General features: G+C 40.2%; 2 protein-coding genes across 2 annotated transcripts; both read right to left on the bottom strand.

Annotated features, from left to right (window-relative positions):
- Positions 1-10591: 10591 nt before the first annotated feature.
- On the bottom strand, positions 10592-10951 carry LOC110898445 (rRNA 2'-O-methyltransferase fibrillarin-like). The gene has a single exon (XM_022145234.1). The coding sequence runs from the start codon at positions 10949-10951 to the stop codon at positions 10592-10594; it is 360 nt and encodes a 119-aa protein (XP_022000926.1).
- A 4626-nt stretch (positions 10952-15577) lies between these two features.
- On the bottom strand, positions 15578-17483 carry LOC118486291. The gene is made up of 3 exons (XM_035982643.1): positions 17430-17483; positions 17055-17357; positions 15578-15657 (listed from the first exon to the last, which is right to left on the bottom strand). The coding sequence occupies exons 1-3, from the start codon at positions 17481-17483 to the stop codon at positions 15625-15627; spliced, it is 390 nt and encodes a 129-aa protein (XP_035838536.1). The 3' UTR covers positions 15578-15624.
- Positions 17484-22737: the final 5254 nt, after the last annotated feature.

Genomic DNA, 22737 nt, shown 5'->3' with positions numbered 1-22737 from the left:
TGGGTTTTAACCCACTAGGACCCGAAGATCACTTTTCGGGTGACAACGACATGGACGAGGACACGGATCCCGTCGAACCAGCAACCGGGACCCCAAACCATCCCATCGAGATCTCTGATGGGTCCTCGTTTCATGGATCGCCTTACCGCGGTCCGGATAGCTACCAGGCGAGGTTCAACTAGTGGGACTGGTATTTTACACCCTCTGAACACTCGTCTCCGTACCAGCAGCAGCAGCAGGATCCTTCCGAGGATTCCCTATTTGTGGCAGTCACTCCGCCACCACCACCACCAGTGGAGCAGCCGCTTCCGGAACCACCGAGGCGGAGAAGATTAAACGCGCGGATGTCCATGCGAGGAGGAGTCCGCATCAGCACTTCTCAGCCCTCGAGTGGCAGCCACTATCCGCCACTCCAAGAAGAAGACCCGCAGATGGGGGGACTATCAAACCCCGTCTCAGAGGTAAACTCTGCACCTGTGATGCCACCATTGGGTTTTCATAACCCAAACCCTGCATATGCCGGTTCCGCGGCATATAACCCATTCGAGCTACCGGGCCACAACAGCTACAACTATGCCAATGTGGACCCATACCAGGAGGCGTGGGACTACAATGCTCGTCACCCTGAAGCGCCCTATGGTGGTCCTTGTACCACTGGGTACCTACCTTATGTGTACCAGCACCCGCCACCTCCTCAACCTCTGTATCAGCAGCCGCCACAGCCGCAACTGATCCCGCCAGAACGTCAACAAGAGGTTCTCGATAGGTTGAACCAAGTTGAGCAGGAAGTTCAAGAAGACCGCAGGGAACGTCAAGGCTTCTTCAAAGGTCTGTCGGACCTACTCAAGGGGAATTCCAAAATAAGGGGTCATTAAAGACCTTTGTTTATTTATTTTATTTAGTTGTAATCAAGTCCCTGCGTGGATTTTTGTTTCAGTACTCAGCCCCTGCGTGGACTTGTCTTTTTGTACTCTGCCCCTGTGTGGGTATGTTTATTTGTTTCGCCCCTGCGAGGGCATGTTATTTTGTAGAAGTCCCGTTTAGAGCAAAAGTTGTGCTTGTTTAAATTATTAATGAGATGTTTTAATTTAAATTTTCATTTTGTTTGTTATTAATTATGTGCATGAACATGAAGCATAAAATAAATGAAAATAACATTTCTATTTAAAAGATCTACCATTATACTAAAATGGCAAATCTAAAAAGTACAAGACCTAGCCATGTGTCATCATAAGACAGGGCCAAGATGGTAGTTCCATAATTAGATTCAGATCCATATTAACATCCCAATTTAGGACTATTCTGCGTTAATTATTAAAAGAATCTTAAAGGTAAAACCTAGTCTATATGTCGTTGCAGACATGGCCAAGATGGTAGAACCTACACAAAGGATTCCAATTCTTGTTAACATCTGAAAGAATGTTACCATTCATGACAATCTGTGATGCGATAAAATCACATAGGTCATCTTTTAATTGGGTTATTTTAAATTCCCTTAATTGTATAACCATCCCTTAAGGATGAAGTGCCTACGGGCTAAAAATTAATGACCTTGGGACTAAAGACAGTAGTAGCCTATAACTTCCTGTCTAGAAAGAGGCAATGAACTTTGATTCAAGCCCTAATACCTTGACTCCGTAAAAGTCTTGGTTTATAAATTAAATTTGTCTCTATGACTATGCCCTTTTTGTGCTATTATTAAATTACAATATAGGATTGTAATAAAGGTCCTGAATATATAAATAATTAGCAAATTAACCTAAAATGGCTATTAAAACCATGGTTAATAATTCATAAAATACTGTAAAAAGCTTCTAAATAAACCTTGCCATTTATTTTCTTATATGTAGCAATTTAAGCTACATGGCCGGGTCGGATGAGGTAAACAGTCATCCGGTGGAAAACCACGAGAATGCTAGGATACAGCTGACTGGTGCAGAACTGCAAGCACTAGTTGATAATGTTGTTACAAGGGCTATGGATCGGCAGTATAGTGAATCTAGTGGGACTCGAAGTAGGACCCTATCTACACCACATTCCAAGCCTAAGACTCATTCGGAGGCTCACAGCAAGCCACCCTCTACCCAACCTAAGCCTAAGAAAGAAGAATCAAAGAAAGATGATGATCGACATTCCTCAAACCAAAACAGTGTTCCCTCCAAGAAGATAGTGTTTGATAATGCACCACGTGCCAAGTCCTGTACATATAAATACTTTGTTTCTTGCAAACCCTGGGATTTCACTGGGGAGAAAGGGGCAGTGGATTGCATGACCTGGTTGGAAGAAATGGACACTATGGTAGATATTAGTGGATGTGCTGAAAGAGACATTGTGAAGTTTGTATCCCAGTCTTTTAAGGGTGAAGCATTAGCTTGGTGGAGGTCTTTGATCCAAGCTACAGGGAAAATCCCATTGTATAACATGTCTTGGGAACAGTTTGTGACATTGATCAAGGAGAACTACTGCCCTCAGCATGAGGTTGAAAAGATTGAAGCTGATTTCTTATCTCAGGTTATGAAGAACCTGGATTGTCAAGCCTACCTCACGAGCTTCAATACTATGTCAAGGTTGGTTCCTTATCTGGTGACACCGGAACCTAAGAGAATAGCTCGTTTCATTGGGGGTTTAGCCCCAGAGATCAAGTCGAGTGTGAAGGCCTCTCGGCCAGCTACATTCAGGTCTACAGCTGATATATCATTGTCCCTTACATTAGACGCGGTCAGGCAGAGATCGCTAAGAAACTCGGATACTGAGAAAAGAAAACGTGAGGATGACAACTCACGTTGGTCAGATAAGAAGCGTAAGGGGAGCAATGACCACAAAAAGGGTTCTGGAAATAAGAAGGAGGGTCAGCAGACGGGTGACAAGCCCAAGTGTAAAACCTGCAAGAAGCACCATTTCGGGAAGTGCAGGTATGAGTCGAAATCCCAGTCACAGCCGAAAGCATGTGGGATTTGCAAATCCTCGGAGCACAAGACTTTGGACTGTAAGAAGATTAAGGATGCTACGTGCTATAACTGCAATGAAAAGGGGCACATTAAGACCAACTGCCCAAAGCTTGCAAAGAAGGCTGAAGATGGGAAAAAGACCAATGCAAGGGTCTTTCAAATGAACGCTCAAGAGGCTATCCAGAACGACAATGTGATAATAGGTACCTTCCTAATTAATGATGTCTATGCAAGAGTACTTTTTGATTCAGGAGCTGATAAGTCATTCGTAGATAATAAGTTATGTGAACTATTGAAATTGTCTGTTAAAGCATTAAGTGTGAAATATGAGGTGGAATTAGCTGATGGAACCATAGAAACCGCATCAACCGTGTTAGATGGATGTTTCATATCCATTAGGAACTACTCTTTTCCTTTGTCCCTACTTCCCTTTAAGCTAGCCGGTTTTGATTTAGTGATAGGCATGGATTGGTTATCGCATAACCAAGCCCAGATTGTGTGCAACAAGAAGCAAGTAGTGATCAAGACTCCGTCTGGTGAGCCACTTACCATTCAGGGAGATACTCAGTATGGACTGCCTGAGCAAGTGTCCATGCTCAAAGCATCTAGATGCTTGAAGAAGGGTTGTGTCATTTATATGGCACAGCTGATTATTGATGAGCAGAAGCCCAAGATTGAAGATATCCAAGTCATTTCTGAATACCCGGAAGTTTTCCCTGAAGAACTACCTGGTTTGCCACCAGATAGGCAAGTAGAATTCCGAATCGACATCATTCCCGGAGCAGCACCTGTTGTTAGAGCGCCTTATAGGTTGGCACCAACAGAGATGAAGGAATTAAGGACGCAGTTAGATGATTTGCTAGCCAAAAGTTTCATTAGACCTAGCTCGTCTCCATGGGGAGCGCCAATCTTGTTTGTCAAGAAGAAAGATGGGTCGATGCATTTATGTATCGATTACCGTGAGCTTAACAAGGTCACTATCAAGAATAGGTATCCTTTGCCCAGGGTCGATGATCTGTTCGATCAGTTGCAAGGGGCAAGCTACTTCTCTAAGATCGACCTGAGGTCAGGCTATCATCAATTGAAGGTTAAAGATGAAGATGCACACAAGACTGCATTTAGGACTCGTTATGGTCATTACGAGTTCCTAGTGATGCCTTTTGGGCTCACTAATGCACCTGCCGCATTTATGGATCTCATGAATCGCGTCTGCAAGCCTTATCTGGATAAATTTGTCATCGTCTTCATCGATGACATCCTCATCTACTCGAAGAGCCAAGCTGACCACAAGAAGCATCTCCACTGCATTCTGAAACTGCTTCATCAAGAAAAGCTCTACGCCAAGTTTTCGAAATGTGAGTTCTGGCTTCGTGAAGTCCAATTCCTTGGACATGTTGTTAGTGAGCGTGGTATCCAAGTAGATCCCGCTAAGATTGAAGCTATTATGAACTGGCAAGAGCCGAAGACGCCTACGGAGATTCGCAGCTTCCTAGGATTGGCAGGATATTACAGGCGATTTATCGAAAACTTCTCAAGAATTGCAGCACCCCTGACTTTTCTCACTCGTAAGAATAACAAGTTTGATTGGGGGCTAAGCAGCAAGAATCCTTTGACATTCTGAAGCAGAAGTTGAGCAACGCTCCAGTACTGACATTGCCGGAGGGGATTGATGAGTTTGTAGTATATTGTGATGCATCACACACCGGTATGGGGTGTGTGCTTATGCAGAAAGGCAAAGTCATAGCCTATGCTTCACGACAGTTAAAGGTGCATGAGAAGAACTACACCACCCATGATTTGGAGCTGGGTGCCGTTGTATTCGCACTAAAGCTGTGGAGGCATTACCTGTATGGAACTAAGTGTGTGATCTACTCTGATCACAAAAGCCTGCAAAATTTGTTCAATCAGAAGGACTTGAACATGAGGCAACGACGTTGGATGGAAACTTTGAATGATTATGACTGTGAAATAAGATACCATCCAGGCAAGGCAAATGTAGTCGCTGATGCCTTAAGTAGAAAGGAAAGAGTAAAGCCGATAAGAATCAATGCCAAGAGCATTGAGATAAAGAACAGTTTGAACGAAAGGTTGTTAGCTGCACAGAAGGAAGCTGTTTTGGAAGCTAACTATCCTGATGAAAAGCTAGGTGTAACTGAAGAACAGTTATCCTATGGCAAGGACGAAATCCTGAGGTTAAATGGACGAATATGGGTTCTAGTTTATGGAGGGCTTCGGGAAGTTATCCTCCAGGAAGCCCATAGTTCCAAATATTCCGTTCATCCTGGAGCTGATAAGATGTACAAGGATTTGAAAGCAAACTATTGGTGGATAGGCTTGAAAAAGTCTATAGCTGCTTACGTAGCTAAATGTCTGACGTGTGCACAAGTCAAAGCTGAACATCAGAAGCCGTCAGGGTTGCTACAATAGCCTGAAATTCCCACTTGGAAATGGGAAATGGTGACAATGGATTTCATCACCAAGTTGCCAAGGACAAAGAAAGGAAATGATACTATATGGGTGATAGTAGACAGACTGACTAAGTCAGCACATTTCCTACCCATCAAGGAAACTTATAGTTCTGACATGTTAGCCCAATTGTATGTTGACAAGATTGTATCTCTGCATGGAGTACCAGTGGCTATTATCTCTGACAAAGATACCAGATACACGCCGCACTTTTGGAAAAGTTTCCAACAGTCTTTGGGCACGCGCTTAAATTTCAGTACGGCTTACCATCCCCGGACGGACGGACAAAGTGAGCGTACCATTCAAACTCTGGAAGACATGCTACGTGCATGTGTGATTGATTTAGGTGGTAGTTGGGATAACCACCTGCCATTGGTCGAGTTCTCCTTTAACAATAGTTACCATACGAGCATTCAGGATGCGCCCTTTGAGGCATTATATGGTAGAAAGTGTCGAACGCCTATTTGTTAGGCAGAAGTAGGAGAAGCTCAGTTGTCAAGACCCGACATAGTCTTTGAAACGACGGACAAAATCGTCCAGATTTGTGACCGCCTGAAAGCTGCCAGAGATAGGCAAAAGAGTTATGCTGATAAAAGACGAAAACCTCTAAAGTTTGAGGTTGGTGATAAAGTCCTGCTTAAAGTATCGCCTTGGAAAGGGGTGATGTGATTTGGCAAGAAAGGTAAGTTGAGCCCAAGGTACATAGGACCATTCGAGGTCATCGAATGTGTCAGATCAGTGGCTTACAAATTAAACTTGCCTGAAGAGCTCAGTGGCATTCACAATGTATTCCACATCTGCAATCTAAAGAAATGCCTAGCCGATGAATCGCTAGTCATACCACATACGGATGTGCACATAGATGAGAGCTTGAAATTTGTGGAAAAACCTTTGTCGATTGAAGATCGACAGGTAAAAAAGCTTCGAAGGAAGCATGTGCCTATTGTAAAGGTCAAATGGGATGCCCGTAGAGGTCCCGAATATACGTGGGAGTTAGAGTCCACAATAAAAGAAAAGTACCCTCATTTTTTTAACAAATCTCGAGGTCGAGATTTCTTTTAAGGGGGTGAGGATGTAACACCTCGTAAAATCATACCCAATAAAATAAGACACGTGTCATGTAATGCAAACGTGTTATAAACCCGGATCCAGATAAAGATGTGCGGTAGGATTTAAAAGTGTCGACATGCTTATTTATGCCTCTGAGCGACCTATTAATAAATCCCTAACCATGATATAGTTAATCAACATCTAAAATTATGCAAATAAATCTGGTCATCCTAAATAATAAATTGATTATAGCCTAAGACATGGATCCAATGTGAATTCTCGCCATTTCCGAAATTTAAAACATTCCACATAGAGCCAAAGTTGTGTAAGTACATGCAAGGCATGCAAGGGCTGAAAACTTGGTCCACTTTACTGAAAAGAAGCACAAGATTCAGACTTGTAAGAAATGCATGAGCAAAGCCTAAAAGTTGCAAAAATTTTTATCTCTGGTCATCGGTTACGGACCGTAAGAGCTAAGGCTTACGATCCGCAAGGAGATGCTTACGGACCGCAAAGGAATCGCTTACGGTCCGTAAGGCTGTCGCTGGCAGCGGAAATGGACAGCTGCCTGTTCAGCCAGTTCCACCGCCTTAGATGAGTGATTTTCGAAAATCAGGGGTCTTGTAACTGGTTTTTAGCATCATAGGGACACCTGGGAGGATCTCATGACAATGGTAGAGTTGTTTGGCATCATCCTAAGGAATTGGGTTCACTATATAAGAAGAACGAGTTGCAACATTCTCACTTGCTCACTTGGAAAATTTTTCAAGACTTCTCTGGAGCTTCTCTAAATCAGCAACCAACTCCTCTTAGGTCCCTAATCATACTTAGGACTCTTGTAAGTGTCCTTAATCCTTTTTAATTCAGTTTATCTTAATTAATTAGCTAAAAGTCAAACTGTCGTAATTAAGGTTTGACTTCGAGATTAATCAATAATTACCCAGTTAAATCTCGAATTAAAAATACCTATGAGTAAGTAATTATGTGGGTAACAAACCCTTAAAAGGGTGCCTTCTGATTTCCACTCTAACTAGGTCAATTGTCGGGTCAAACTTGATCTTAAAAAGTCAACAGAAAGCTTTATTTCAAATTAATACATAATTAGCAATGTAGGATCCATGCAACCTGTTTTATCATTAATATAACTTGGTAATTAATGTAAGAAAATGTCTAAACATGTTCACCCCGACAATTTTAAGTCTAGGTCCGGTTCGGAGCCGAAAGTCGCATAGTTTGACTTATACTTTGACTTTCAGTTCTGACCCGTTTAAGCCTAGTTTAGGATTGCCTTAGAACTTCTTTTGGACCTAGTTACATGTTAGTATAACCCTCTGTGATTATACGACTTGGTTCATTAGTTGTCCAATTATTATACAAGTTTCCGTTAATTGCCTAAATGTTGACTATTATGCCCTTTTCACCTTAAAATGTGATTTTTGATAAAGTAAAAGAGTAGAAACCTTAGTTACTAATTTTTAAACTTGTACCTAAAATTTGATATCAGTTTGAGGTCTAGAATAAGAGTTATGCTCATTAGCGTAAATAAGAAACTTTTTAGTAATTTAATGACATAATTAGCATATAGCATATCTAAACCCAAATTTTGATATCAAACTTTTTACCTACTGATATAAAATAATATTTGGAGATTTTTGGAGATTTTTATTTATTTTTAGGCTGAGCATAACTTAGAGTTCTAAGCTTATTTCAGTTATTACCGGTTTTGCCCTTTCGGGCTATAAAATGAGTTTTACAAATCCTTGTGATACCAAACCTTTTTCTACTGATCTAATATGATAAGTAAATTATTTTGAACCTTCTGGATTTATAAAAATATCAGCTTTCAATACAAAACCCGGAAATGGCTCTAAATCGTCTTTTTAAGCGTTTTTGACGCATAGTATGTATCAAAACTAGTTTATATATATAAGGGTTGATGCCTACTGATATTTTCTGTAAAATTCCATATTATAACAGTAAGCAAAAGTTTTAAGCTCAGATTTCCAGTTTTGACCTTTTAGGCTTATGTGAAATTACCAAAATGCCCCTACGGTGCATAGTATGGTTAAAATTAATAAATTTCACATATATATGATACCCTACTATTATGATTTATCAAATTAAGTATATTTACTGATTAAATCAGACCTGTAACTCATATTACTAATTAAACTCTTTTATAACCTTTTAAAAGACCAAAATGCCCTTTCGGGACATAGTTTGAGTTTAAAATCATTTTGGGCATAATAGAAGATATCTTACTGATGTCGCAACATATTTAAAGCATATTAACTTAGGAAACTTGTATATGATTCATATGGTTACTCGTTACGCACTTTTCACGTTCGGATCGACTTATGTAACTGGTTTACATATATTAGCCTAAGCGGGTCAAACCATATCATTTTGTCTCAAAATCCAGAATGTGTTTAAGTTACCCATATTAAATAAGCATGCAAGCTTGTCGGGTTAAAACCACATTCTAAACCGGTCTTCGCCTTCCATGCGATTGAACCGTATTCTTTCTTTAAAACTAACCGGTCTAAGCTTAGGCTAAATTAAAGACCCGTTAGGATTCTAATAGGTTATTATAAACCTTCGTTCCAGAATAGGAGACCCGGTAAAAGCTATTTGCACTTGCTTATTGTGACTATACTTGCTCAGGTAAATAGTTTTAACTTATTTTCCCTTATACGGGCTTGGGGTACGGTATATAAAATACCGCTTGGTCGGGCATTTGACCTTAATTCATTGGTAGTTAAGTATTATCAAGATGACCCGTTTAAAAATTTAGTTTTGTTTGTTTAACGCCTTTGGAAGTTTAATGACCATGTCCCAGATATCCTTGGCGTCATTCATAGAATGGCCACGACCTTAGCACACGGGTGTAGGCGTACACCCGTCAGTGCATTTATAATTTTTAAGGTATAACTGCCAGTTACAAGAATAACGCGGCGGGACTATATCATGTGGTGTGTCTATTAATCTTTAACCCGGCACGAACCGGGCAACTGAACGCATAACAAACATGTAATTCTTTTACAAGTTTATACTCAAATAATTATCCCAAGTTATAAAAATCTTTTTGTGCCATGTTCATTCAAATCAATTTTAAACCTTTTCAAAATGAGTCAGTTAAATTGTATTTACCAGTGTAAACTGACGTATTTTCCCAAAAAGACTAAGTGCAGGTACTACTCGTAATAGGCTGGCCTCTCCTTAGCATCAATAAGAGTCTCGCAAGCTTGGATGCGTTAAGTCTGTTGAACAAGTCTCCTCTTTATTTTGATCCGCCTGTGGATCTGTTTCAACTACTTTGTGATACTTAAATATTACAAATTTTATTTGGTTGAAATAAATCTATCTTTTGCTTCCGCTGTGCATTTAAATATTGTGTTGTTTGACTTTGATGATATCAACTACGTCACGATACTCCCCACCGGGCCCACCGGTAATACGTGGAAATATCGGGGTGTGACACCCCCCTCCCCCGCAGAGCACAGACCTGTCCTGCCTGTGGAACGCCGTCGCGAACCACTGGGCTAGGCAGCGATGGAGGGCGCACCTCTCCCCCCATATAAGGCAGTACAGGTAAAAGAGATCCCCCTGAGTGCACCACTCGCGACTCTGCTCGCGTGGTGCTATAGATGTGGCAATAAGCTTGTGCAGGTAGCGGTAGAGGGGATCGGTGATATAGGAAGCCCTCTGCTTTGATGTCGTGCCGAAGCGATGCTCGCTGATCACCTGCCAGAACCGCATCAGAGTCGTACGGGGGGCCATCCATATGCCATCGGTGTAGATGGGGGTGTCTAACTCTCCACCCTGTAAAGGCTGGAGTGCTCGGCAAACCGTCTGAGTGACATCAAATGCCACTGCCCTGCTAGACGAAAGCTAATCTCTATCCACGGGTCGTCCTCGTCGCCATCCTCCTCTGGACGGTCTGCAGGCCTGGGAGCATAGTCGAAACTCGACAAAAACTCGCACGCCATGACCCTGTAAGACGGCGTGTATGCCATATCGAACAACCTGTCACACAGTGTGGTTAGTATGCATGTCGTATACAAAACCAAGGAAAAACAGTAACAAATAGTATACCTCGACCATGGAGTATCGTCTCCGATGAACCCTCAGGCTCTCGCCGCCTCCGCGACCTCTTCTAGAGCATCCCAATCGAGGGCACAGTGGCCGCCGATCTCCATACGACGAATCTTTTCACATCTGTGATAAGCCTCACTCCCCTCCTCGAACCTCAGATAATCATTCTCCAACAGGGGATCCTCTCCAGGGTCAGCGCCACGCCCACACCCACGTCCAGCGACACGCCCGCGCCCACGGCCGCGTCCACGGCCACGCCCACCAGGCACCGCCACCGCGATCAACGCCCTCGCTGCTCCATGTGCACGGCCACGTCCACCTTGACCGCGACCGCCACCTCGACCGCCACCGCCACCTCCTCGGCCTCTCCCTCTACCCATAGCGACTTCCATATCTGCATCATTAAACAATTTTAATCAATTTTTTTTCAAAATATAACAATTTTTATTTAATTTAAAAAAAATATAACACCTCCACCTACCCGGACGGTAATCGCGTTACGGACGACCCGAACGGTATATTATAATTATTATCTATCTACGACATATTAGGTTTCGGCGCTCTTTACTGACCTACGCGCAATACGGACGTTTCGACTAAAAAAAACTATATGTTTACGACGTCTTAGGTTTCGACGCTCAAAATGGACCTAATCGCGTTACGGACGACCCGAACGGTATATTATAATTATTATCTATCTACGACGTATTAGTTTTCGAGGCTTGTTACGGACCTACGCGCGATACGGACGTTTCGACTAAAAAATAAAAAAAACTATATATTTACGACGTCTTAGATTTCGACGCTCGAAATGGACCTAATCGCGTTACGGATGACCCGAACGGTATATTATAATTATTATCTATCTACGACGTATTAGGTTTCGAGGCTCGTTACGGACCTACGCGCGATACGGACGTTTCGACTAAAAAATAAAAAAATACTATATATTTACGACGTCTTAGGTTTCGACGCTCGAAATGGACCTAATCGCGTTACGGACGACCCGAATAATATATTATAATTATTATCTATCTACGACGTATTAGGATTCGACGCTCGTTACCGACCTACGCGCGATACGGACAGTTCAAATGTTCTTGAAAAAACACTGAATTTATGAACCTATACGATGCGTATAGGTTGATACGTATCGTATCAGTTCAAATGTTCTTGAACAAACAATGAAATTATGAACGGATACATATCATATAGGTCGATACGCATCGTATCGACCCATCTGTTCTTGACAAAAATTTGAAATTTTGAAACGATACGATGCGTATAGGCCGATACGCATCGTATCGATTCAAAAGTTCTTCAAAACCCCCCAAAAAAAACCCCAGTTTTCAACCCAAAATTCACAATAAACATACGGCTAAAAAGCAAAATCTAACACGTTAAAATGATGAGGGTGTGGAGATGAATGTCGTACTAGTCTTCGATCTTGAAATCTCGAGCGTATGTCGACCGTATGTATACCACTGTACGTGTGTATTTTGGTGTATTTGGAGTTTTGTTTGCTTTTGGATCGTATAAACCCCCTGTGTTTTAAGGGATTATATCGTTTCTCATTCTATACGCATCGTATAGATCTATACGATGGTTAGTAAATTACCAATATACCCCTGTTTTACCGTATTTTCAAACAGTTTAGCGTACTTTAGAGCATTATATCGTATTTTAAGGTATTTTAACATATTTTCATGTATCTTATGGCATTTTAAGGTATTTTAGCGCATTTTAGCATATTTCGGCGTATTTTAGCGTATTTAATTGTATTTTGACGTAGTTTACCATATTTTCAAACAGTTTAGCGTACTTTAGAACATTATATCGTATTTTAAGGTATTTTAACATATTTTCATGTATCTATGGCATTTTAAGGTATTTTAGCGCATTTTAGCGTATTTCGGCGTATTTTTGCGTATTTAATTGTATTTTGACGTATTTTACCGTATTTTGAGTTTTGTTTGCTTTTGGATCGTATAAACCCCCTGTGTTTTAAGGGATTATATCGTTTTCTCTTTCTATACGCATCGTATAGATCTATACGATGGTTAGTAAATTACCAATATACCCCTGTTTTTCAAATAAATCCAGGGGATAAAACGCATCGTATAGGTCTATACGATGCGTGTGAAAGTGCAATACGATACAACTTTGGCCTATACGATCGTATATGCCATAGTTTGAAAATTTGGTTTTTCGTGTTTTCCTCGGTTCGACGCGTATACGAGTCGTTTTTTTGACGAAATTTCGCATATTTTGTCGTTTTATGACGTATGACTTCAACATACGTCGTTTCGGTGACGTTTGGTTGCGTGCGAATATCGTATTTTACGATTACGTACAGTTTTGTTTGAACTCCACTTGTACTCCATAGTGCCGTGTTATATGTATACGTTCGTGGAAAATATCATTAGTCGCGTATTTTAGCGTACTTTAGAGCATTATATCGTATTTTAAGGTATTTTAACATATTTTCATGTATCTTATGGTATTTTAAGGTATTTTAGCGCATTTTAGCGTATTTAATTGTATTTTGACGTAGTTTACCGTATTTTCAAACAGTTTAGCGTACTTTAGAGCATTATATCGTATTTTAAGGTATTTTAACATATTTTCATGTATCTTATGGCATTTTAAGGTATTTTAGCGCATTTTAGCGTATTTTAGCGTATTTAATTGTATTTTGACGTATTTTACCGTATTTTCGAACATTTTAGCGTACTTTAGAGCATTATATCGTATTTTAAGGTATTTTAGCATATTTTCATGTATCTTATGGTATTTTAAGGTATTTTAGCGTATTTTAGCGCATTTTAGCGTATTTCGGCGTATTTTAGCGTATTTAATTGTATTTTAACGTATTTTACCGTATTTTCGAACATTTTAGCGTACTTTAGAGCATTATATCGTATTTTAAGGTATTTTTACATATTTTCATGTATCTTATGGTATTTTAAGGTATTTTAGCGCATTTTAGCGTCTTTCGGCGTATTTTGACGTATTTAATTGTATTTTGACGCATTTTACCGTATTTTCGAACATTTTAGCGTATTTTAGCGCATGTTAGCGTATTTTAGCATATTTTCATGTATCTTATGGTATTTTAAGCTATTTTAGCGCATTTTAGCGTATTTCGGCGTATTTTGACGTATTTTACCGTATTTTCGAACATTTTAGCGTATTTTAGCGCATGTTAGCGTATTTTAGCATATTTTCATGTATCTTATGGTATTTTAAGGTATTTTAGCGCATTTTAGCGTATTTCGGCGTATTTTGACGTATTTTACCGTATTTTCGAACATTTTATCGTATTTTAGCGCATGTTAGCGTATTTTAGCATATTTTCATGTATCTTATGGTATCTTAAGGTATTTTAGCACATTTTAGCGTATTTCAGCGTATTTCGACGTATTTAATTGTATTTTGACGTATTTTACCGTATTTTCGAACATTTTAGCGTATTTTAGCATATGTTAGCGTATTTTTGCGTATTTTAGCATATTTTCATGTATTTAATTGTACTGTAACGTATTTTGACGTATTTTAGCGCATTTTTGATTATTTTACCGTATTTGCGTATTACAAATTAATCAATATAATGCATTGATTTGGCAATAAACAAATGGAATACATTATACAAATAAATTATTGTTTAAATTACAAATCAATCAATAACAAGCAATGTAGGGTCAATGTTAGGCTTCATTAGCATATCATACCACGCTATCCGTTCCGTGTAGTTTTCCGTCCAACGTAAAGCTTCTTGGCGCGCGCGTCTACTCCATGTAAGGTTCGGTGGCGGCATTGGATAGTCCCCTTCAAGTCTGACGTGGATGAAATGACCACGATTAACAAATAACAGTGAAACGAACTGATGGGGGTCACGTGCGTACTTTGGATCATATACAGTAGAACAACCTTGGATGTCTAATATGTGAACAATCACACCAAACCTATTGGCAAGAAGGAGTGCTGCTTGAGGCATCTCCATCCAATGTTCCCTGGGTGGCATTCCAACCCCGGTAAAATTTATTCTCTGTACTTGTTGGTCGTAGTCCCCTGGTACTTCACTATCAAAGATGTACTCCCACATTTCTTTGTTCGGACCCGTCAGCTCTTCAAGTAGTTGGTTTCGAATATGCCCAAAGTAATCTTGTTCAAACCCTAAACCCGCAGCCGCCGCCCGAAACCCACAATGTCCATCCGACCTGACATCTTTTATTCTTGAAATGTAGGGGTGGAACACTTTTGGAATTTGTTTTTTGTATCTGTGCGCATATTCAAGCATTCCCTCATCAGTGATTAACGGAAAGGCATTGCCCTTGCCGGGCTTTTCTTCACGTGAAGATGTTGAACGACTGCGTCGATTTAACGACCTTTGAGACTTTAGAGACATTGCAGACGTAGACGGTATTAGGGAATCTTGCGATGCTACATAAGAGCTATGTCGAGGAGGGTCACACCTACTTTGTTGTCTGGGAGGCCCAACTGAGCTGTCTCAAGCAGCTTGCTCTTTTCTTTGTTGTTGGACCTTAGAAGTTGGCCGCCCGCGAGTGTTTTCTTGTACGACAGGCGGTTTTTTGTCGCTCATATATGGGTTTACCACAACCATGATCTTCGATAAGACGCTTTTCCTCACTTGCGGGGGTTGGGTAGACAATTTTTGTTTCACATATTCTAATTGTTTGTCTACATCAACATCTTCCTCATGTTGATCCGAATGACCGCAACGTGTCTATTCTCCGTGTTAGCTCATTTTCCAATAGGTTAAGAGCATGGATGGAAACTTTAAGAAGTAGGCTGGAAAACATAGGAATCTGAAGGTGGCTGTTCATTCGCTTGGTGCGGCTTTCTTCCAAGGATTTCTTTATTTGCGCATATTGCTTTAGTACCAAGGTGTCCACCTTTTTCACCAGCGATTCCAGACTGCATCTCGGTGTAGTAAGCTGTTTCTTTAATGCAGCATGTGCGCATTCAGCTCTGTTTGTTGTACTTTGCAAGAATGTCAGGGTTTGATTGGTCCATGCAGATACGAACAATTGTCTGGAGGTGCTTAACCAGTTATTCCATAGGTAATTAAAAACATCTTAAAAAAATAAACATATTCAAATTTTATATCAATTTGTATGAATCTATTTACTTAGAGAGAACATACATGTAAGTTGTTGATTGAAAAGGTGTCTCTGAAGGTTAACTCTTCGGTAGCGGAATTACACACTGTTTTCCACTGATTTATAAAGGCTTCCCAATCTTGTCCATTAAATGAACCCTTGCAGTGCTTCACAATATTTTGTAAGATGTGGAACATGCAGAGATATCTGTGTACGCTAGGGAATATTTTTCTACACGCGTTTATCAGTGCCTGGTCCCTGTCCGTTAGAATTACACGCGGCTCCATGCACTCGTGCAGCATAGACCTGACCCTCTCCAATAGCCAGACGTACGTTGCCTCCTGCTCGTTTGAAAGAAATGCATGCGCAACACAGAAGGTGTGGTTTGTCGACGACATACCCACAACTTGCAAAAATGGAAGATTGTACATGTTAGTCTTGTAGGTAGCGTCGATCATAAGCACATGCGGGAATGCCCTCCACATTTCAAAGGACTTATCATGACAGAAAAATATATGCTGAACGACGTTGGTGGAAGGTTCCGCCTGTATGTAATAGGTCATCTTTTTTTCCTGGAGGATTTGTTCTAGTCGCTGCATGGGAGACGGTTTTTTCTCAAACTTTGTGGCCCTAATCTTTTGGCGAGCGTTGTGTATGTTCTGTTTGGTTACGGCCTTCCAGATTGTATGGGGCTGTATGTCTTGATCTGTCAGCTCTTGCACCAGCCTAAACTCATTAGGAGTAAGCCTCCTGGCATACGCGTAACCCTCAAGATGTTCAGTAGGGCCGTGGTTGTGCGCCTCGTTATAATTTTTGTTCAGATAATCTATTCACCAAGACATACAGCCCTGGTCGAGACAACCTATCACCATAAAAGGGCACACACATTTTTTGATGCCGGTTTTCCTAACCGTTGCCTTACTCTCATGCTCGCCGCTACGACAACATTGGAGCCACACCCGGTTATCCTTGGACTGTCTGGTAACAATTATGTATCCGTTGGCTAAACCCCTTCGTTTTACCCAACTTTCCAAATCATCGCGGGATAAAAAATCCTGAAAACATAACAAGTAATTTAAAAAAATATAACAATTTTGAATGTACTTTTTTAAAAATTCTTAAAAAGATATTTGATTAATATTTAAAAAAATAGTTGATTAATATTTAAAAAAACATTTTAATGTATTTTTTTATAATATTTAAAAAATGTAACAGGTTTAATTAATTTTAAAATTTTTTTTAATATAACATTTATTAATTAATTTTTATCCTATTTGAAAAATATAACAATTTTAATGTATTTTGTATTAACAATTGTATAATTATTTAACAAAAAAATATAACATTTAACAAAAATATATATTGTTCGTACCTGATCAATTTTGTACGAAACTTCAGGGTAAGCGGGTGTCTCGTCACCCAATGACTCTTGCACGGGTGGCTCGTCACCCAATGACTCTTGCACGGCTGGATCGTCACCCAATGACTCTTGCACGTAAGAAGGGTGACTAAGGTCTCCTTGTACTCCCGAGGGACCACTAACGAAAACGTTATTGCCATATTCTTCCTGTCCGTACGAGGGAACGTAACCGGGTTCATAAAACGGAGACCTATAACCTTGATCATGGCTACACGCATTCAAATCTGGTAGCAACGTTTGGCGGGGCATAGCAGACTAAAAAAACAACGGGTAAAAGGTAATGGTAAGTTTAACGCCGAATAGAAAAAAGTAAATATATATACTTACCTCGTTGAGGTCTGGCAACGACGATTCATTATGACGGGGACGATAGCCCGACATGACCTCGTGCGCGTGATCATCATTTCCACCCAAATCGTAAGAATCGGGGACATTAGACCCCGCTTAATACAAACGGTGTGCTAAGTATTTCATAAAAAAATAGAATAAGTTAAAAAAAGAGTAAACTGCAATTTTACACCCTGAGGTTAGGGGTCATTGGTATGTCTACCCCCCCTAAGGAAATAATTGCAATTTTACCCCCCACTGTTTGACCTTATGTCGCACTTTTACCCCCCGACGTCAAAATGGGTAACAGAACTGTTAAGTCTAAGTTGAAATGACTATATTACCCTTACATTTTACCCCTCAACATTCCTGTTAAGTCGCACAATTACCCCCCACTGGTAAATTACTAATTTGTCCTTTTCTATTACCCCCTGTACTTTGTGTTAACACACAACATTACCCCCTGAAATTTACAAAACCAGGGTGTGTTCTATGGCCGGTACAATTTGCAGCACATAAGTGTGCTGCTAATGTGAACTTATGGCACTGTTGAGTATGCTACTAATGTCAACATAATGAGTGTAAACAAGCTGCAAATGCATACAATCAAACAAGGTGCAAATGCATACAATCAAACAAGCTGCAAAACATAATGAGTGTGCTGCTATTTCATTCACACTGATTAAGCACACCCTGCAAATGCACATGATTAAGCACACTGATTAAGCATTCACACTGATTAAGCACACCCTGCAAATGCACATGATTAAGCACATGATTATGCCCAAACTGTGACCAACCTACAACCAGTGTGTGTTATGCCCAAACTCTGTTCAACTTATGCCTACAACCTGCAAATGCACATGAGTGTGCTCCTAATTTTTATCAAACATAATGTCAACAAAAGCTAAATAAATTAAGTTAGGTTAACCTACATATTACACAAAAGGTTCGATTAAGTTAAGTTAACCTACATATTACACATAAGCTAAATAACATCCATCCGCTCCAAACTTTCCGGTGGTAGATGGAAGTTGAGGACAGGCCTCCTAAACACGGAGACCACCAGGTGGAGCACCAAAGATGAGCTTGATAAGCTCATCGTCAGGTCAATTGTAGAAAAACCAACAGTGAACCAAATCAGACCCTAAACCCTGTTTTATAACATGATAATGACTAAATCTGACACTGATTAACTAACATTGGCCGATTATACCTTTGGTGTGGCGGATGATATAGCGGATTACCCAAAAGACCGGCATTTCCACTGAGAATTAAGCTAGCGGCTGTGGTTGTTGTGATCCGACGAGGAGAAGAATGATCGGACGAGGAGCAGAATGATCGGAAGAGGAGATGTCGCCGTCGCCGGAGAGACACGGATCGCCGGAGAAGAAGGTAAGGTCGATGGTGGGAAGGTTGGGGGGTAATTATGCGGTGGTGTGATTCTTATAGGGGGTGGTGTATCAAATAAGCTTGACATAAGAGCAAAATGACATTTATACCCTTTGACCGTCAGGTTATTATGTTGACTGGTTACCCATTTTGACGCCGGGGGGTAAAAGTGCGACATAAGGTCAAACAGTGGGGGGTAAAATTGCAATTATTTCCTTAGGGGGGTAGACATGCCAATAACCCCTAACCTCAGGGTGTAAAATTGCAGTTTACTCTAAAAAAATGATATACCACACTGCTATCCGAAATAAACGTGCTCGTGTCCGCCTCAGACGGCTCACCGAAAACATAGTTGTACCAAGACATGTTTGTTAGTGAATGTGAATATATAACGAAAACGATATATATATCGTCTTCTTCGTCGTTTAAATAGGAGGAGAAGAATTCAAATTCAGAAAAGAATACGAGTCGTATAGCCCTATACGATGCATATAGGGCATACGTCAATCACTTTACGTCACTCAACAGTGACGGAAAGCTGATCGTACTTTCTAAAAAAAGTAATACGCATCGTATAGGCCTATACGATGCGTATTACTTTAACCCCCGTGAGACAATGTCAGTCTTTGACTGACACAGAATTAATTACCAACACAATACGCATCGTATAGACCTATACGATGCGTATTGAGAGTGTCGATTTAATAAGCCAAGGTGTGTCAATAATACGACCCATTCTGAATTTGTTTATCCTATGCCAACTTAGGTTTGTCGCTACTCTTCTTCCCAGCTAATGTAAGTTCTTCCCAGCTAATGTAAGGGTAAATAAATGTTAAACCCATATGCGGTTTATTTTTAATTTTTTGTATCTGAGTTGTCGGTTCAAGTTGATAATCATCATGCATTCATATTGTATAATTTTAGTTGGCCCAAATGAACCTGTATACAATTTTTTTAAACCCAAATCAACCCATATGCAATTTTTTTAAACCCAAATCAACCCATTCTTGCCACACATAGTTCTTGGATTGATAATAATCCCAAATCAACCCATTAAGAATCTTAATAGTGGCTATTGACTTTTTGATGACTTTTAGTTATGCAAATTTTGGCTCTATTTTTTCAACAAATTGTCCAAAACTTAACACGATGCAAATTTTGTTTGGTCTTGTTGGTGGATGGGGATAGAAATCCCAACACCACATGTTCCCAACAACAAAATAATCAGTTTACTATTAGATGTAATTGGGTCGACCCGTCTAACCAGTTTCATGAACAGACTGTGTTCGGTGGTTGTGGGTACACGGCTCAGCCCATCAAATCGTTCAAAATTAGGATTTAAAAACAAAATGCTACCTTAACAGCTTGTTTCGATAACGCGGGTCTTGGGTTAAGGAGGTAGTTTTCTTTATACAATTAACTAAACGTAATGTGTTGAAATGAGGTGACACAAACCCGACACAACTTACCATCCCTAACCAAAATGCTCATCACGTTGGCATCACAACAGCCCAACTGATTCAGTAAAATTGAAAAAATAACTTCTGCACAAAGTTGATTTTTCTGTTGATACGTATCTAATATCTTGTGTAAGGTAGAATTTAAGTGATATTCATATTTCAAGACATAAAGTGTCCAAAAATTCCGAACAACTGGCGAATGCAACATGAATTAAGGTTATTACTAATTAGGGACAGCAATTCTTGACACGACCCGTCAACTCGACTCGAACCCGACACATAAAAAACAGATTTGGGTCGACTAACACGACCCGTTTAAAAAACGGGTCGGATTCGGGTTGACCCGTATTAAAAACGGGTTGACGCATTAACCCGTTTAACTATTTGGAATCTTATATATTTTTGTTTTTATTTTTTCCGTTTCTATTTTACATGGTTAGTTATAATAATGTTAAATTTGATACATTATGTTATTTATTTGTCACACTCATACTTATTATTAAACATGTTATCGATAACCCGTATAAAACGCAACAACTCGTTTATAGATCATCAGCTTATATGACTCATTTAAAAATATGGGTTAAATGGGTCGGGTTTGGGTTGACCCGAATTTAAATTGGCCTGTAATAATCCCACTAAGACCTTATTGGCCATTAATAATCCCATCTCAGAATATTCCCCCCACCAGTCCCACCTTTCACCTATTTTTCCTACAATGGTCCACGTTAAAAAAAACTTAACGGAGTTAAGCTTTTTGCCAAATTACAAACATATTTTTTAGGGCTTTTGATTAGAACGACGATAAGAGTCCATTGATGTAAAACTTGTTTCGAAACGGTGCTCCAAACGATGAAAACGACGCTTCAATTCGGGTGTTTAAATTTCCAATTAACCAAAATCAAGTCACTTGGAGCACCATTTCGAAGTAAGTTTTACATCAATGGACTCGTATCATCGTTCTGATCAAAAGCCCTAAAAATCTGTTTGTAATTTGGAAAAAAGCTTAACTCCGTTAAGTTTTTTTAACGGGGGACCATTGTAGGAAAAATAGGTGAAAGGTGGGACTGGTGGGGGGAATATTCTGAGGTGGGATTATTAATGGCCAATAAGGTCTAGGTGGGATTATTACAGGCCAATTCCCCTACTTATTATTAAACATGTTATCGATAACCCGTATAAAACGCAACAACTCGTTTATAGATCATCAGCTTATATGACTCATTTAAAAATATGGGTTAAATGGGTCGGGTTTGGGTTGACCCGAATTTATATGGGTCGGGTTAGGGTTGAAATCTTTGACCCGAACAATAATAATATGGGCCGAATTCGGGTTGAACATTTCAATCCACCAACCCGCAACCTGTCAACCCGCTAACCCATCAACCCGACACGATTGACACTCCTAGTTATTACTACCCTGGTTCACAAGCCCTCGGGTGACCAGGGCTGATTACTATATAACATAATGATGGGTCCTGTCAAAACTAAATATAAACAAAACAACTTTGTCACAATTTTCGGGCAAGATTGCCGTGTCGCAGCTCTCGTGATGTCTTTACCCTTCTACGCTTATGGCGTTTCTAGGTCATTCTTGGCCTGTCAGAAGTTTCTGGGTCGACCTGTCTAACCAGAGATTTTGCACGAGACATGTTCGGTTTAAGTTGCAGATGAACAAGTTTACCCTTCAACCTGCTTAAACTTAGAGGCTGTTTGTTTAGCTCTTAATGAGCCTTTTAATGGTTCAGACTCTTGTTGGTTCAGTACTTAATGGTTCAGACTGTTTGTTTCGCGAATAGATGTCAGAATGGTTCAGACACTTGCCTCTGAATGGTTAAACATTATACTGAGTCTGAATGGTTAAGACCTGTAATCTGAATTGGTCAAACATTTGCCTCTGTTAAGCATTATACTGCTGGCTCTTAATGGTTCAAACCCTTACTGGTTTAGCACTTAACTATTCAAAAGTTATCAAATAGCCCTTTAGACTTGTACAACCCGTTTAAATAAATGTGTAAGTGAGTCATGTCCGGACACGTCAGAGTATTTTTTTGACACGATTAAGGGGGTGTTTGTTTTTTCTTCTAACATCTTCAAGGAGCTAATGTCTGCAGGCGCGCAAACACCAAATCCATTTTCAAACCCTAACCATAACCAAATCCCCAAAATCAACCCAATCCACATGGACGCCTATTGCTCCGACTGCCGGAAAAGCACCGAGGTGGTCTTCGATCACTCCGCTGGAGACACAGTCTGCTCGGAGTGCGGCCTCGTTCTCAGTATCGCACTCAATCGATGAGACCTCCGAGTTACCAGTGATTTTTTGCTCAATGATGGTGGATTATCCACGGTTATTTCCAAACCGAACGGTGTTACCAGTGATTTTTTGTCTAGTTCGTTAGGACGGTGGCAGAATCGCGGCTCGAATCCGGATCGGTCGTTGATTATGGCGTTTA

This window comes from Helianthus annuus, chromosome 2 (assembly GCF_002127325.2).
Source record: "Helianthus annuus cultivar XRQ/B chromosome 2, HanXRQr2.0-SUNRISE, whole genome shotgun sequence".
In the NCBI taxonomy this organism is placed as follows: Eukaryota; Viridiplantae; Streptophyta; class Magnoliopsida; order Asterales; family Asteraceae; genus Helianthus; species Helianthus annuus.
This window is presented reverse-complemented; position numbering and strand designations above follow the sequence as displayed.

Excerpts from the sequence above, each read along its gene's own strand:
- LOC110898445 (XM_022145234.1), bottom strand. The coding sequence starts at position 10,951 with ATGGAAGTCGCTATGGGTAGAGGGAGAGGCCGAGGAGGTGGCGGTGGC.
- LOC118486291 (XM_035982643.1), bottom strand. The coding sequence starts at position 17,483 with ATGTCGGGCTATCGTCCCCGTCATAATGAATCGTCGTTGCCAGACCTC. Across the intron at positions 17,358-17,429 it reads CGTTGCCAGACCTCAACGAG|TCTGCTATGCCCCGCCAAAC; the intron begins GTAAGTATATAT and ends TTGTTTTTTTAG. Across the intron at positions 15,658-17,054 it reads TTTCGTACAAAATTGATCAG|ATGTTTTTAATTACCTATGG; the intron begins GTACGAACAATA and ends TATTTTTTTAAG.